This window comes from Falco naumanni, chromosome 13 (assembly GCF_017639655.2).
Source record: "Falco naumanni isolate bFalNau1 chromosome 13, bFalNau1.pat, whole genome shotgun sequence".
Taxonomy (NCBI): domain Eukaryota; kingdom Metazoa; phylum Chordata; class Aves; order Falconiformes; family Falconidae; genus Falco; species Falco naumanni.
In genome coordinates, this window is record NC_054066.1 from 29,896,323 (window position 1) to 29,911,425 (window position 15,103).

A 15,103-nucleotide genomic window follows, 5' to 3' on the forward strand; every position below is an offset into this window, starting at 1 on the left:
ACCACCTATAAAACACACTGTTGGGAGAACTGTATATACAAAAGGATTTTTTTTCTCATTTCTTGGCATATGCCATCTTGCAAGGTTTAATGGAATTTTACAAACATGAGAAAAAAAATCAGACTTCAGCTAATAAGGCACCTTCTTTTCAATGAGAGCTGAGTAGACATCCTAAAGGAACGCTGGTAATAACACCGCTTTAGTGAAGTGTTAAAAATGTCCCACGTGGGTATCTTGGAGGAAAGTATTGCTCATTTAAGGACAAGAAGCCTCGGCGCCAAACTGCAAGAACTCTTGGGAAAATAATGTACATGAGAAAAATGTGCCCGTTTTGCTGACAGGAAATAATCTTGTATGATCTAGTGTATTCTGGTCGCCCTGACTGGGTATGCTGCATGGGGCACCGGGCAGGGCTCTGCACACAACAGGCGAGCACTGCATCTACGCCCAAAGCGCGGAGAGCTGTGACACCGTGGGCGCCGGAGAACACCCAACAAGCAGTCCATACACAGATTATATATAGATATATATATATGTGCGCCTGTTTAATGGTGACTCCCACCAGCTAGAAGCAAACAAGTTTCTTCATTCCTCAATCTTGCTACAGTAGGCCAGGAAGTCGGTAAGATTTCTGTCCTGAGCCATCAGTGGCTTCATTCCTCCAGTGTTCATGAAACAGATCGCAGCTTTTTCCCTACCAAATATCTTTTCCGTGGGGAACGAAGGCACAGCCCGTCGCCCCTGGCCAGGTCCCCAGGTGTAAAACCAGGACTAAGGAAGTCGCTCATTCCAGGGAACGTTTCCAGCCAGCCCAGGACACCCCGCATTGCCCCCTTCGCGTTTGTGCTGCAGCCCGGCCCCGCAAGCGCCGCCCCGGCCTGCACCCAACCCAGCTGCCCCAGGGCGCCGCCGCCACCGGGCCCGGCCCCCGCCGCCCGGGGAAGCCCCCGCCGGGCCCGCAGCCCGGCCAGGCGGGAAGCGCCGCCACAGGCTCGACCCCGGCAGGCTGGCGGGGCCGCGCCCGGGCGGGCGTCCGCGCCCCCGGCGGAGAAGACCCCTCGGCCGCTGGGGACAGCCCGCCGCCCCCGGCCCCGGCGAGAAACTGCTCCTCGCGTTCAGGCGGAGCTCCCCGCGGCGCAGCCCGTGCCCGCTGCCCCAGCGCCGCCGAGAGGGGCCCGGGGTCGGGCCCGGGCCCGGCCTCCTGGCGGCCGCCCTCGACGTACCAGGGGCACCAGTGCTCCCCCAGCCGCCGCCCCCGCCGGCACCTGCCTCGGGCCGGGAGCGCCGAGACGCGGGATGGGCCGGGCCATCCGCCACCTCACGGCCGGCGGCAACGACGCCCGCGCGCCTTGCGACGGCCCCACCCGCGCGGGGCATGCCGGGAGCGGGACGGAGGCCGCGCGCAGCCGCCGCTCGGCCCAGCCCAGCCCCGCCCCCGCCCGCCCTCCCCGGCGGCCCGATGGTGGTGGCGGCGCGGCGCGATGAGCCGCCCGTCCTCCGCCGGCCCCGGCGCTAGCAAGCCCTGCGGCAAGCAGCAGCACGCCCCGTCCCCCGCCGTGCCCGCCGCCGTCCTCCCGGGGCCCGGCGGGGCGTCTCCGCCGCCTCCCCCGCCGCCGCCGCCGCCCCCGCCGCAGCAGCAGCAGCAGCACCACGAACTGACCTCGCTCTTCGAGTGCCCCGTCTGCTTCGACTATGTGCTGCCGCCCATCCTGCAGTGCCAGGCCGGGCACCTGGTCTGCAACCAATGCCGGCAGAAGCTGAGCCTCTGCCCCACCTGCCGGGGCTCCCTCACCCCCAGCATCAGGAACCTGGCCATGGAGAAGGTGGCCTCGGCCGTGCTCTTCCCCTGCAAGGTGAGGCGCTCGGCGGGGGGCGGCCCGGGCCCTCGCTGCTCCCCGCCCTCTGGGGTCAGGCTGCCCGCGGGACCCTCGGCCGGGGGCGGACGCACCACGTGCACCCGCCACGCTCGGCAAGAGGGAGGGAGACCTCGCGGTGGGGGGAGGGGGCTGAGGCGGCGGGCACGGCGGGGGGGCGAGGCCCACCCGTGCCGGTGCCCAGCGCAGGCACGGCCCTGCCGCGGGGTGCGTTTCTGTAAGGGCAGAGAACCGCGTGATCCTCTCTTGGCCCGAGAAACAAACAAATCGCGGCTGCCTGCCAGCAGCCTGCCAGCGGCCGGGGCAGGTGCAGCGGCTGCGCTGGCCTGGAGCCGCACGCCGGGGGGCTGAGGAGGGGAGAGCAGCCTGGTGCGGGGTCTCCCGATGTACCTCTCGCCTTCGTTGATACAGAAATCTTGCACCTCATGATAAGACTTTAAGGGGGTTTCTAGGGTTCATCCAATGTAAGCAATCGCAGGTTCCACTTGGCAGCTCGCAAAAGGCCGTGATTTCTTGACATTTACAATAAAGCCCATGCCACAGATACCCAGGAGTCTCCTCCTGCAACAGCACGTGGGACACATCCAGAGCCACCACAGACAGCAAAGCTGTAGCTCTGCAGAGTCTTCCTTTTCTGCTGGTCCATGTCCCCTTCCTCCCCTTCCCCAACATAAACACAGAACAGAAAAGGAGGCGCTTGCTGGCCTCCATTAGCCTGTTCAATAGTTCTGCAGGTTTCTAAAGTAAAATGAGACAATGGGAGTGCTGCCAGACTTCTAATGATTCTTCCCAATTCACTGAAAATCCTGCTCTAAATTTTGCCCTCGTATTTGGCACAACTGGTAGATAGAAGGGCTAGACTTCCCCCCACCCAGTTATTTTAACCTATGCTGATGATGTTCAGTCTTAACAAAGTGTTTTGTGGAGGCAGCAGAAATTCTGTTGGTGTCTCTCAGTGCTAGTTCTCTGCAGCCCTCCTTCAGAAGGGGCAGGGGCTGGTAAGCTGTCAAGTCGGTAATTGCATCTGAATTACTCTCCCCCCCCAGCCTGTTCTGTCTTGGCACTATTTCAAGTATTTGGATTAAACATTTAAGTCTCATTTTTCTAAGTCGGCTTTCTACTTAAAAGAACTAGGTGAACTGCTCTAAAGTTCCTTCCTAATAGACGTTGACCAGGATGGCAGATAATGTACAGACAGGCAATGCTGAGAGGGTCCTTTTTACATGTTCCTGGAGTGCCTTTTGATATACCTCTGTAATATCAAAAGCACTTCAAAACCATAGGCTGAAGTGATGGAGGGACACATACAGGAACTGCTGGAGCCATTGCTGGTGTGGAATATGAGAAGAAAGTTCTAAAATACAGAGCTGTCTGTGGTGAGGTGGAGAGCTGTGGCCAGGCTGGCAGTGGGACCGATGGAGCTGGAGTGGGCACTGCTGGGCTCCGGTGGCACATGGCGAGCTTTCCAGTGAGAGCTGTGAGCAGGCACTCACCACCTCTGCCTGCAAACGCCAGTCCCTAGCAGCAGCTTTCCCTGGCCAGCCCGCAGGAAAGTCGCTAAGGATGCACAGGGAGTAATGGCACCTCCAGAGCAAATTGTCTGTGTCAATTCCCACAGCGTGTCAATTCCCACAGTGCAGCATGGTTGGTGGCAAGAGCCCCTACCACCTCAGGGGGCTGGCTGGGTCACAGGTGTAGGGGGAGGCTGTTGGCAGCTGGCGGAGCTTTTGATAGCATGGGGCTGTTTGACTGCTCACCCTTGAACAGGAGTTAACCACACGGTGGCAATAACAGATGGAGTGTGGCGGTGGGAGGCAGGTCCTCTCTGCTGAACACAGCAACAAGTGTATGGAGTTGGTCTCATCTGTGACAGCTGGTACTCCCTGCTTGTCATGAGCAAAACAGATGCATCCAGGCTGGAGCGGCTCCCTGGACCAGTCTTTGCAGCCCTTCATTGCACCATGGTGCAGCTCTGCTACATGCAAGCTGCCAGTCTGTCCAGCAGTTGAACTGTCAGGCTGGGCTCCCGCCGGATTATCCCCGTGCATGGCAGATAAACAAAGCGTGGGAGAAGGAAGAAAAAGCCTACAGACTCCTGTAAAGAGGAGAAGATAAAGACTGTCCTAATGTACCTGTCAGGTGTTACTTTATTCACTTGGTAACGGAAAGGTTTCTTATACCCTTAATTGATGAGATTGGCTTCTTGATCACCCCTGAGGTCTTGTTTCTCCATGGGTGGAGGAGTAAGCACCAACAAAGAGAAGTATGTCTTAAGAACACCGCACACCCCATTCCCCCCCTGCCCCCCAGGAGAACTGAGTAGAGATTCCTGCATCTGTTGGGCAAGTTCTGGTTCAGGTGTATCAGCTGTAAACACTTCTCCAGTTGGGCATTCTCTAAACAATAAGAAGGTGTCTAGCACATACCAAGCAGTTAAGAAAACAGCACTTCAGAAACTTCCTCCAGGTATTACTCCTGTGGTTGACATTGTGCTTTTCACAGCAGTGGTGAGGAGAAAGAGGGATGCTGGTGAGGTTTGCAATGGCTGAAGCAAGTGCTGGTGATCGGGCAGCTTAGTGTCATGGTTGTGGGACTGGGAGAGCTTTGCCTCTGAGCTGGCAGTGTTCTGGTGGTCTCTGCAATAACCCAAGATGCAGGTCTGTGCTGGCTGGCACATCAGAGGCTCCAACAGGCAGGAGGCTATAGACTTGGCTTGTGCTGTCACGGGGCTTGGTTTGGCTTCTCGGTACAGCGCCTGCAAGCCAGTTGAGAGCTGGACAGTGATTTTGAACCAGCAGCGGCTGGTGTGCCACACCTCACAGCTGCCTGATGCACTGTGCAGGCAGGAGCCCTGGGCCATGGCGTGTAGAAGGGGACAGCTGGGGCAGTGCAGGGGGTGGCAGCAGCCCCTGGCCCCAGCTACGCATGTGGGGAAGCCGGGCGGTGCTGCTGGCAGCACAGAGAGTTCCCCTGTGCCATGCTGCCCTGGTCACACATGTGCCTCTGAGTTGCCTGGCATGGACTCGAAATAATGGTGCTCACAGGGGCCCGCTGAGGTATGACGTGTGCGCAAGCTTGCGTCCTCCCTGTGCACCCACGTCTGCTCCTGAGCTACCTCGCTCGTCAGGCACCCAGAAGCTCCTCGCAGAGGTGTAAATAAGTCTCTGTTCCTCTTCCTGTGCACACCCTTTCTTTTATGTGGATTTTGTCTACCATGAGCAATTCCAGCTCTGCTTGCTTTCACTGTTCCAAAGAGCTGCAAAGTGAAATTAGCACGCGTTAATGCTTTTCACTCTTACTTCTTGGGCCCAGAAGCAGCAACACACTGTCAGGACTGTAATTCTCAGTCGGTGTTACGTTGGTCACAGGCAGCCAGCAGGGAGGTGACCCACCATGACCCTCGGCAGTGGGCATCCATCGACTGCTGCAGCAGTACCAGGGGCTTCAGCAAGGACCCCCCCACGCTGCAGCCAACAGACAGCAGCTCACTGTGCGCAAAGGCCTGGCCCCGGTCTGGCTTGCCAGTGGTTTTCACAGTGTTAAGAGAACCTGATGTAAGTTTTCTGAGAGAGGAGGCTGGGGGGGGGGGGGGGGGGAGGGGAAGTCAGAGCTCCAGAAAATGTGAAAGAACAAGTAGAGATAGTGGTCTGTCTGGAGGAGGTCCCTGCACTTCTAGAGACAACTGTGAATGGTACTCAAAATAAGTAGGATTGACACACAACACAGCTGACATTGAAAGGGGGATTTGGCATTGCCCATGGCTATAGCTGCTTTGAGAACTGTTCTTAAAATGCTTTCAGAAAGAATTACAGTTACTGCATCTCTGCACCTTACAGGACATCTGGAAAAAATACAGGAGTATTTAAATCTTAAAGTCACAGTAAAGTTACTAAAAATGTGAAATGCCTTTTAGTGCTCTGAGCAATGTATGGAAGATAAAATGTGCATCACAGTCAAACTCCCAAATTAACGAGTGCTAAAAGGAATTAGTTGCTTTCTGTGATCTTCTAAATAAGTGCAAGTGGGAAATAATATAAAGGTGGTCTCTAGTTATGAAGCTGACTTAATTTGGATATAGGTTCTTATGTAACTTTGGGGGTTTTGTCCAGTACTGGCTATGAAAGAAAATAAATCCTGTGAGTTGGAAGCTTCTTCAGCAGACACCAGAATCCATTTTCATAGCAGTTGCGTGAGACATGCTGTGATCATTAGCTGCTAAACTTGGAACTGTGACCTGGCTAACTGAGCAGCATAGGGTGGGAAAGGCGTTTCTCAATTTAACCACTTCATCCAAAGCCCATGAGAAAACAAGCAAGCGTTGTGTTCTGTTGTCATCAGCAGAACTGCAGTCCTCATGTAACCACCACTATTAGCTGAGATCTGTGCCCTGTTCTGTTTTGCTAGCCTTTTGTGGTGGGACTTGACAAACAAAGATGTTCATGCTTGAGTGATCTTGGCATGGCCGTGGAAATTATGTGGGACCAGCACTCCTCATCTGCTCGCTGTAATACTATAGGCAGTTCCTGCTTGCATTTCAGTTTATAGCAGAACTTACCTCCAACGTACATAGGCAAAACCTAGCCCACTACTGAGGACAGAGTATCCAAGAGCAAATTCAGTGTTTGTTTACATACTGATAGCAGCCCGGTTAGGCAGCTATGTGGATGGCATTTAGCAATCAATGGGGGGGGGGGGGGGGGGGGGGGGGGCACACAGATGATGCAACCAAACACAAAAGAAAATAACCCCCACCCCCCAAAAAACCCTCCTGCATAGGTACACCCATGAGTTCTCACAGCTGTGATTAAATCAACCTAACAATAAGCACATGGGGCTTGATTTTTCAGGAGATTGAAAGCCTATCTTACCAGCTTTCCTAAGAGTGGTGATGTTCTGCATCTTGGAAGCTAGGGCAGGTATCTCATGTGAAGGGAGTCTTCCAAGATCCTCAGACACAGCCTTCTCTAAGTGGAGATACTGCTATGTTTCTGACTCTCCAGATGGTTCTGGTCCTTTTGAAGAAAAGTGAATCCAGTAAATTCATTGTACTGTACTCTTAGACTTTGCTTTGTGTAAAAGCCTTGCTGCACCTCACAACCAGCGCTTTGTATTTTAAAAGTGGCAGGCATAGTGAGACTGCATATAAACTAACAAGTCTTAAATAATACCAGATTAATCACTTTCTTTAATTTTCTTTAGACAGGTGGTAGGAGGTAGGCAAAACCACTCTGTCCATAGACCACTGTTGCTAAACCATCAGTTCACGGGAAAACATGACAGGTTTCCAATGTAAGCAAACCACTTGCAAACAGAAATTTCACATTCACGTTGTTATTGTATGCAAAGTTACCTACCCCTGTATATCGTCCAGTGCTGCCTCTGCAGAGCTTTTCTTTCATTTAAAAAAAATTATGTCATTTGAAAGATTTTAAGTAAATATACTAAAGCTAAATAAGGTCACACTTCCTATTTCCAAGACATAGTAGACTCTTAGGGATTTTTTTTTAAATAAAAACAGAGTTTATTTTGGTTATAATTGAACAGACATCTGTTACACACAGGGGTCAGCTTACATCACCTACCTGCACATGTGGATAGAGCTTGTATGCTTAATATGAAATAACACAACATTCACTGCTCCTTTCCCAGGTGAGTCATAACAGCAGACCCAGCACTGGTGGCACAGCAGTTTATAAATGCACTCTGCTGGGTCCCTGGCTGTGGCCCGAGCTGGGTTCCTCCCCAGTGCAAGGCTCTGGAAAGCACTTGCCATTTTCTGGGCTGGACCTCACTATGGATCCCCAGGAGAGCTCCCCAAGATCACTGCTAGACTGGGCTGAGCATCTGTACCCAAGCTTCTGTATATACTTTGACAGGCTGGAGGAATCTTGAAAGCAGGAACAGGTGTTTTACAAAGCTCTGGAGAAGGGAGGAGCACAAGAAGGTGTCAGTCCTCGTCGGCTCCCTGAACATTGCTGACACACATACAGGAGCAGATAGGCCTCTTCTTTCCAAAAGCATTATTTGTATCTCAAGCTACTTGCATACTAGAGGGAGAGTTTGCTGGGTAGAGCAGGAGGGATTTGGACTATTCCCAGCTCTGCCACTGATTTCCCCTGTGGCTTCAGACAAGTTACTTCTCATCCTGTGTCCCTGCCTGCCATCATTTGCAGGGTTGATAATACTGGTCTGCCTCTGCTGAGCACTTTCAAGCTTAACTGATGGCTTCCAAATGCTTTGGGACACTCAGTTATCCTGTCAAAGTGAGGTTCAGAGCAGCACATGTGGAGTGATATATGTGGCAAGAACATGGCATGCTAAGTCATGTGTATGGTGATGACCTCTGAGCTGACTGTTCCTCTTAGGAAAGAGAATACAGTGCTAAACAAACAACTATGAAAACAAGTATATAATACTTTCCAGCATGAAATACTAGAAATGATGAGAAGGGCAATGAAAAAGCAGAAAACAGTCATGCCAGGCCAGGCACTAGTGGCATGCCTGCACTGTTAACACTGTGCGCAGCCCTGGCTCCCAGTCTCAGGGATGGGGTAGAGGTGGAAAAGGTGTCCCAGGTCAAGTAGCTCAAAGGTATCATATAACCTGTACACGGGAGAGACGAAGCAGGCTTTTTGAATGACATTCGCCAAGCAGCATGAAGACAGCAAGTCAGTTTTTGCTGTTCATCATCTCCCGTCATTGGTAGGGCTCCTTACCACATGAAACCCGCAGTGATGGGTTTGGGAGCATGCCAAAGCAGATACTTCTCCCAATAAAGGGCAAAAGCCACCGCTATTTGCTTGTCATTGTATTTACACTCTCGCTTCTGTAGTCACAGCTGGTCACTTACGCGTAGACGTCTGGGTTTTCCCTGTCAGCAGCTTATATATTCTTATTTTTGTTAATGAGGTTCAGACGCAGAGCTGCGTTTCAACACCTTGCACGACTGAAGTGCTAACAGGGGATATGAACATGGGAAAGGCCAGTGGGGCTGGAAGCACACAACGTACCTGGGTCCCTGCAAGGCATGGCAGACCATGTGTTTCCTGTGAAGAGGCTTCTGCCTGGGGCAGGAGGACCCCTTTGTTCCACTTCAGCACCCTGCAATAAAGCCAATAGCAGAGGATTAAGCAGAAGGGGCAGACAGAGTAAGTGAAAACTCACCTTAACTCTTCATGGCTTATAAAACAAGCTCCTCCAGAAGCACAAGGTCTAGTTTCTGTCCCAGTATTCCTAGTGCCATTTTCACAGCATGGGTGATTTGCATCTGGGGCATTTAACCCTTTCAGCTGAACCCTCTTGCACACATATTAACCCAGAAATAATAAATTATGCTGAAACCAGGACTTGGTTATATCTGTCCTCAAGGAAGTGTCATAGCACCCTTAAGCAGCCATGCACATATGTAACCTGTGTGGTAGTGTTAACAGCAGTGCTGATACCACTACAGATACCTACAGACTGTGGGAGCTGTGCTCTTGGGGAGAACAGGAGAGGCTTTTTTTCTCTATGGAGGTAGCATGACAGCAGTAGGTCAGTGTGGACGATGGAACTGACTGCAGAAAAAGGAAAAGCTACCCTGGATGTTTAAAGAAAATTAACCCTCTGAGTTGCCCAATGACATTGAGAGAAGTTAGATGGTACTTGTGTGCTAGCTTTCTGCTCAGTGAAAAATCATCCTCTCTCTTTCCACTTCTCACAATTGCAGTGTTGAAACTGTTCCAGTGTTTAAAAAAGGCTGTGGGGAATATGCATTTGAATTTAATGAGAGTGCTTTTGCTCTGTGATGGTAATAAGGTACGTCTGTTTAAAATACATCACTCTAGTAGCTGTTTGCTGAAACTAGAATCCTTTGTTCTTTTTAAAGAAAAGAAAAATCCAAACCAGGACTACTTCAGCTGATCTGGACTGATCAGATCTAACTACAACAACAAATGTAACTACAGCTCAGCCTTACAATCCATTTTATCTAAGTGCTTGCATTAGGAAAAAAAAAACAACCAACTACAAAAGACAAGAAGAATCCATTTTAAAATGGAAACAAAAATAAGTAAAGCTCAATTCTGAATCCAGGGCTGAACAGAAGTATCTAATGTAAAATTTGCTATGAGAACAAGAATTCTGGTTGATAACTAGTTTCCAGTTGACAGGTGGGAGCAGTGGACACTAGTGCTGGTGCCTTTCCTGATGGCTTGTATTTGGTCTTTTTCTAGTATGCCACAACAGGCTGCTCTCTGACACTCCATCACACAGAAAAGCCAGAACACGAAGACATCTGTGAGTATCGTCCCTACTCCTGCCCATGCCCTGGTGCCTCTTGTAAATGGCAGGGATCCTTGGAAGCTGTGATGTCCCACCTCATGCATGCCCACAAAAGCATTACCACCCTTCAGGGAGAAGACATCGTTTTTCTTGCCACAGACATTAACCTTCCTGGGGCAGTTGACTGGGTGATGATGCAGTCGTGCTTCGGTCACCACTTCATGCTGGTGCTGGAGAAACAAGAGAAGTATGAAGGTCACCAACAGTTTTTTGCCATTGTGCTGCTCATCGGCACCCGTAAGCAAGCAGAGAACTTTGCATACAGACTGGAGCTGAACGGCAACCGCCGCCGGCTGACCTGGGAGGCAACACCCCGCTCCATCCACGATGGGGTGGCTGCGGCCATTCTGAACAGTGACTGCCTCGTTTTTGATACGGCTATAGCACACCTTTTTGCTGACAACGGAAACCTCGGCATTAACGTGACTATTTCTACATGTTGTCCGTGATGTATTTGCATAGCTAGCAAAACCTAGGCTGTCTGGACACTGCTTTACTTCACCATGGGTTTTCTTGTTGTTCTTTTTTTTTTTTTTTTTTTTAAATGATATTCAACTATGTCATCGTTTGTATGCTAAGGTTCCTAACTAGCCAACATTTTTAACTTTGGAGAGAAGAGGAACAAGAGCATCCTGTAAGTAATGCAAGTGGGAAAAGGTCTTTTTAAATTCTTGGGTGCCTTAGGAAGATTCCACACACAATTAGTTACCTTTTTTAATTTAACTATCTGTTATTTAAAGAGTGCTTCCATTAGACATATGGCTTAAGAGACTTGAAGGTCTTCATTCCTGTTTGGAGCACACCTAAAAGCCCTTTCAGCAGGAACACAGACTTTCACTGGTGAGCTTTAATAACAGTTTTTAGTGGGTGGGAAAGGAAATAAATCCAAACAACCTCTCAGTGAGAAGTTGTGATTCAAAGGGGAACAATAGGTACTTCAGTGTCGATACTCCATTTCCTGCTGCCTTATTAAAAAGGGATGGGCACTGGATCGTTTGCTGTGTTTTTAAGAGGAAAAAAGGGGAGGAGGGACTGGGGTGATGCATGGTAGTTTCACAGAGCATGGGAACTGCCAGCTCCTGTCCATTTTAGGGGGATCAGTGAGCCAAGCACATGGCGCGAGCACTCACAGCTGGGTACAGGTGAAAGCAGGAGGCACATACCCTACGTATCTCAAACAGCTAGAGCAAACAATATAGAAATACACTCAAGCAGTCCACGTGCAGCTTCCCTTGGAGACAAGTAATACTTGACTATTGATTATTGTAAAAGACTAATAATATAGCAAGAGCTTTATGGCCAGTGTTGCGTCATTTGCTATTTAAGTTTTGTTGCCATATTTACTTTTATTTTGTAATAAATATTTTGCAAAAACTACACTGCATAGCATCCTGTGCTAACATGCCTGTGCGTGGCAGTAGCTGTTGCTTCCCAGTTACTTTGTGCCCTCTGCCTTGCTAGATCTGCTGGGTTCCCCTGGCACGGCATGGGCCAGCTCACCCAGGCAAGCAGCAGGCACGCTTGCCCGTGCCACCTCCCAGCCCTGCTGCTGGAGAGGGCTACCTTACAGCACTAGCAGAACCAAACCGGGTGGGGATTTGAGTCCCAGGGGCAACTGTGACAGCCTGACTAGTGCAAATTGAAATCACAGTCTGTCACCCACCGAAGCTGAATCTGCCCGCAGCTCCCCCTCTGCAGCCAGAGCCTTCTGTCTGAATCACATAAGAAAAATACTAGTTCCACGTACAGCTTTACAGAATATTAAGATGTTTGCCACTTGCAAGAGGCAATGAGTTGTGAGGTGGTACAGTCCGCTGAGTTACTTAACAGTAGGGAACTTCACGATAGTGAAGTAAATACACTTCACTTCACATGTAAAAATACACATAAACAGATGAAGCTTGGTGTGAATAAATATAGTAATACGTAGTGAGGATAAACAGTCCTAAATGCATTCCTCTAAGGAAGAGCTCTTTAGAGTTATGACGGAGTCCTATGCAAACCATCCAGCACCTGGTGGCAGTCCCCAGAAAAGCACATGAGAGAATGACCAGAACCACATCAACAAAGGGAAGCTTGTTCCAGCCTTTAGAATTTGGAAGTGACCACAGAAAAAAAAACCCCAAACTTCCAAGGAATTACTGTAATCTTGTCATGTCCAGTTCCTATAAAGGTCCTACATTTGATCTCATTTACAATGTGCTGGCAGAACTCCAGCAGCAGAGTGAACTAATTTACACCTGCTTAAGCAGGATCAAAGTCAAGCTCAGGCTCTGACAGGTGTTAACACCTGTGCTTTCAGCAGAACTTGTTAAACAAGTATTCCTAAGGATTCAATTCATTTTCCCATATTTCAGCAACATTTATAGTGGAAGATAATTTTTCTTACTGACAGTTGGGGCATAAGAGATTTTTCATGTAAAACAAAACTCAGTGTGTCTTTGATTATTGGATTAATTAATTGCATTAATCCTGCTGTGTTGCCTATAACCCACATTAGGTAGGTTAACGTATTATTTCAGTAGGTCTTTCCACACCATTCAGTTTTAAGGGAATGGCAAACTTTTGTTTCCTCTCACAGCAAAACAAAACCCCGACACCTGGTATCTTTTCTGACTGAAACTGAAATTAGGATAAGGAATACCTGAGCTGCTGCTGCCAAAAAGTGCTGTGTTTCCTCTTCAGATCACTGAGTGAACAGGTGACATTCATTCCAGCACTTGATCCAAGTGTTTCAGGTTTTTTTTCCCTACACAGCTGGGTGCAATGTAGCTGGTAGGGCTTCCCAAGGTTGACATCCAAGGGTCAGAGGCAGGAGAGGCATGCAGGGCACCAGCACCTTGCCAAGGGAAGTGGTGGTACGTCAGTAAATGTGTGAAAGTTCCTCAAAATATTCAGAAAAAAAGTTACCAAGACCAGCCTGGTTTTCTTAACAAAACTCCTGACCACCAACAAAGCAATCTGACTTTGAAATGGATGAAGATGCCCAGGGAAAACTGCCCAGGAGTCGGCCACAAAAAGGGAGCTGCAGCAGGCAGACCTTGCTGCCACTGGGAGCCCTCCCACTGCCCAGCCAGGCTACAGCAAACGGCAGGCACGCAATAGCCCCTCTCAGCTGTACTCAACACCGCCAGGCAGCCAGTAACTGCACAAGGCCACCTGGGCAACCACGAGTTGTGCCTACGAAGCAGTTTTCCTCTTGAGTTGCTATAGTATGTTGTTGACAGCTCTCCCTAAAAACCAACTTCCACTTCAAACTCAAAAATGCAAAAACTTTCAGGTACTGGGTAATTTGTAACAAGAGTATAGCACAACTCAGCTGGTTCCTGACTGTATCTGTGCCAGCGTCAGGCTGTGTTTGGTGTTGGGACAGGAGCTCACCTCCAGCCACACCACAGTGCTGGCCACACCGCAGCCAGAAGCGAGAGCTGTGGCAATACCGTGATCTGTGCCAAGCAACCGTGGAAGCACTCTCACAAGACCCCAACGCTACAGGGAGCTGCTGGCACCAGTGCCAGCTGAGCAGCATGCCCAAAGACTGCACTAGTACCACAGGCTGCACCGCAACATACTCTATTTTTTACAAATGACTGAGACATAATTTGCTCCAGAACTCACGTGCTTGTAAGCCAAATGCAAATTCCTACACAACACCCAGATAATGTAGTACATGTGCGCTGTCCTAAAGTGAACTAAAGCCTGCATTTGTCTGCAAACAATGTATCTGAAGAAAAAGGCTTGCCTTCAAGCTGTAAGCGCAAACTCCTTGGAGGGAATCAACAGCACCTAGTCCCACGGGACACATCAGCAACGGATGCTTGTTAAATGACACAAACAGGAGAAAACCGTATAGGCAGGTGTGTCAGACGGCCAGCCGAGCTGCCGCCGGCCCTCCCGCGGTCGGCCCACGCGCAGGGAGCGGTGGCCGCAGCAGCAGCACGAGGCCCCAGCGGGGCCCGGCGCTCCTGCACCGCCCCGTGCACCTTCAGCTCCCGGGGCGGCGCCGTTTGGGCCCCCCGCCCTGGCCGGGCGCCCGGGGCGGCTCTCCCACCGACAGCCCCTGCTCCACCACACGCAGGGCCCCGGCCCGCAGCTTTACGGGGCGCCCTGCGTCGCTCCCGCCAGCGGAGGAGGCCGCCCCGGCCGACCGGGGAGCAGCGGCCCGCTGCCGCCGGGGCCTGCAGCAGAACCACCCCGTCCGGCCGCCCCCGCCGCCGGGCCCTGTCCCGGCAGCCCCCGCGCCCGCCGCGTCGCCCTGGAGACGGCGCGCGCCAGCGCCTGGGCCGCGAGGAGCGGAGGGGCCGGGCCGCTCCTTCCCGCACCGCCCCTCTCGCTGCCACGGGCGGCGCCCGCCGGCTGAGGAAAGGGCACCGGCGCGGGCGGGCTGCGGCGAGCACTCTCGGCCGCCAGGCCGCGCCGGCTGCACCTGCCGCGGTACGTTCGGAAAGATTCTTCACCGGCGGGAGCGCCGCAGCTGCTCCGGGGCTGCTGCGCGCGGCTGAGGGCGCGTTTGCGTGTTACGCGGAGGGAGGTGGCAACGCCAGGCGGGGCCAAGCGGAGACCCGGGGGCGGCTTCGCAGGGAAGGGTGCGCGGCCGCCCTGCCGCTTCCCAGAGATCCTTCCGCAGAGCGGCGGCAGGCGCCCGGGCCCGCCCATCGCGGTGCCGCCGCTCAGCGAACGCCCGGCGCCGCCAGCCCGGGGCGGAGCTCAGGAGGCGGCGGCAGCAGCGCCCCGGTCCCTGCGCGAGGAACCGCCAGAGCCCCGAAAACGCGTCGGCTTTTCCCCGCGCCTGCTCAGCCGAGCCGGGAGGCCCGGCATCGCGCCCCTGCCCGCGGCGTCAGCGGCACGTGCTGCCCCCTCCCCCCCTTTGGGGCACACCGTGCAGCCCCGGTGCTTCACGCCGAGCG

The 15,103-nt window shown here is 52.0% G+C and overlaps 1 protein-coding gene and 1 long non-coding RNA gene across 2 annotated transcripts; one reads left to right on the forward strand and one right to left on the reverse strand.

Moving 5' to 3' along the window:
• The first annotated feature begins 1,441 nt into the window (after positions 1-1,441).
• On the forward strand, positions 1,442-11,573 carry SIAH2 (siah E3 ubiquitin protein ligase 2). The gene is made up of 2 exons (XM_040613449.1): positions 1,442-1,853; positions 10,088-11,573. The coding sequence occupies exons 1-2, from the start codon at positions 1,482-1,484 to the stop codon at positions 10,643-10,645; spliced, it is 930 nt and encodes a 309-aa protein (XP_040469383.1). The 5' UTR covers positions 1,442-1,481; the 3' UTR covers positions 10,646-11,573.
• LOC121096876 lies at positions 4,004-10,088 on the reverse strand. The gene is made up of 2 exons (XR_005830709.1): positions 8,885-10,088; positions 4,004-6,886 (listed from the first exon to the last, which is right to left on the reverse strand). It is a non-coding gene; the product is annotated as an uncharacterized LOC121096876 (long non-coding RNA).
• Positions 11,574-15,103: the final 3,530 nt, after the last annotated feature.

Coding starts and splice junctions, on each gene's coding strand:
- SIAH2 (XM_040613449.1), top strand. CDS start 1,482: ATGAGCCGCCCGTCCTCCGCCGGCCCCGGCGCTAGCAAGCCCTGCGGC. Junction 1,854..10,087: donor CCGTGCTCTTCCCCTGCAAG/GTGAGGCGCTCG, acceptor GTCTTTTTCTAG/TATGCCACAACAGGCTGCTC.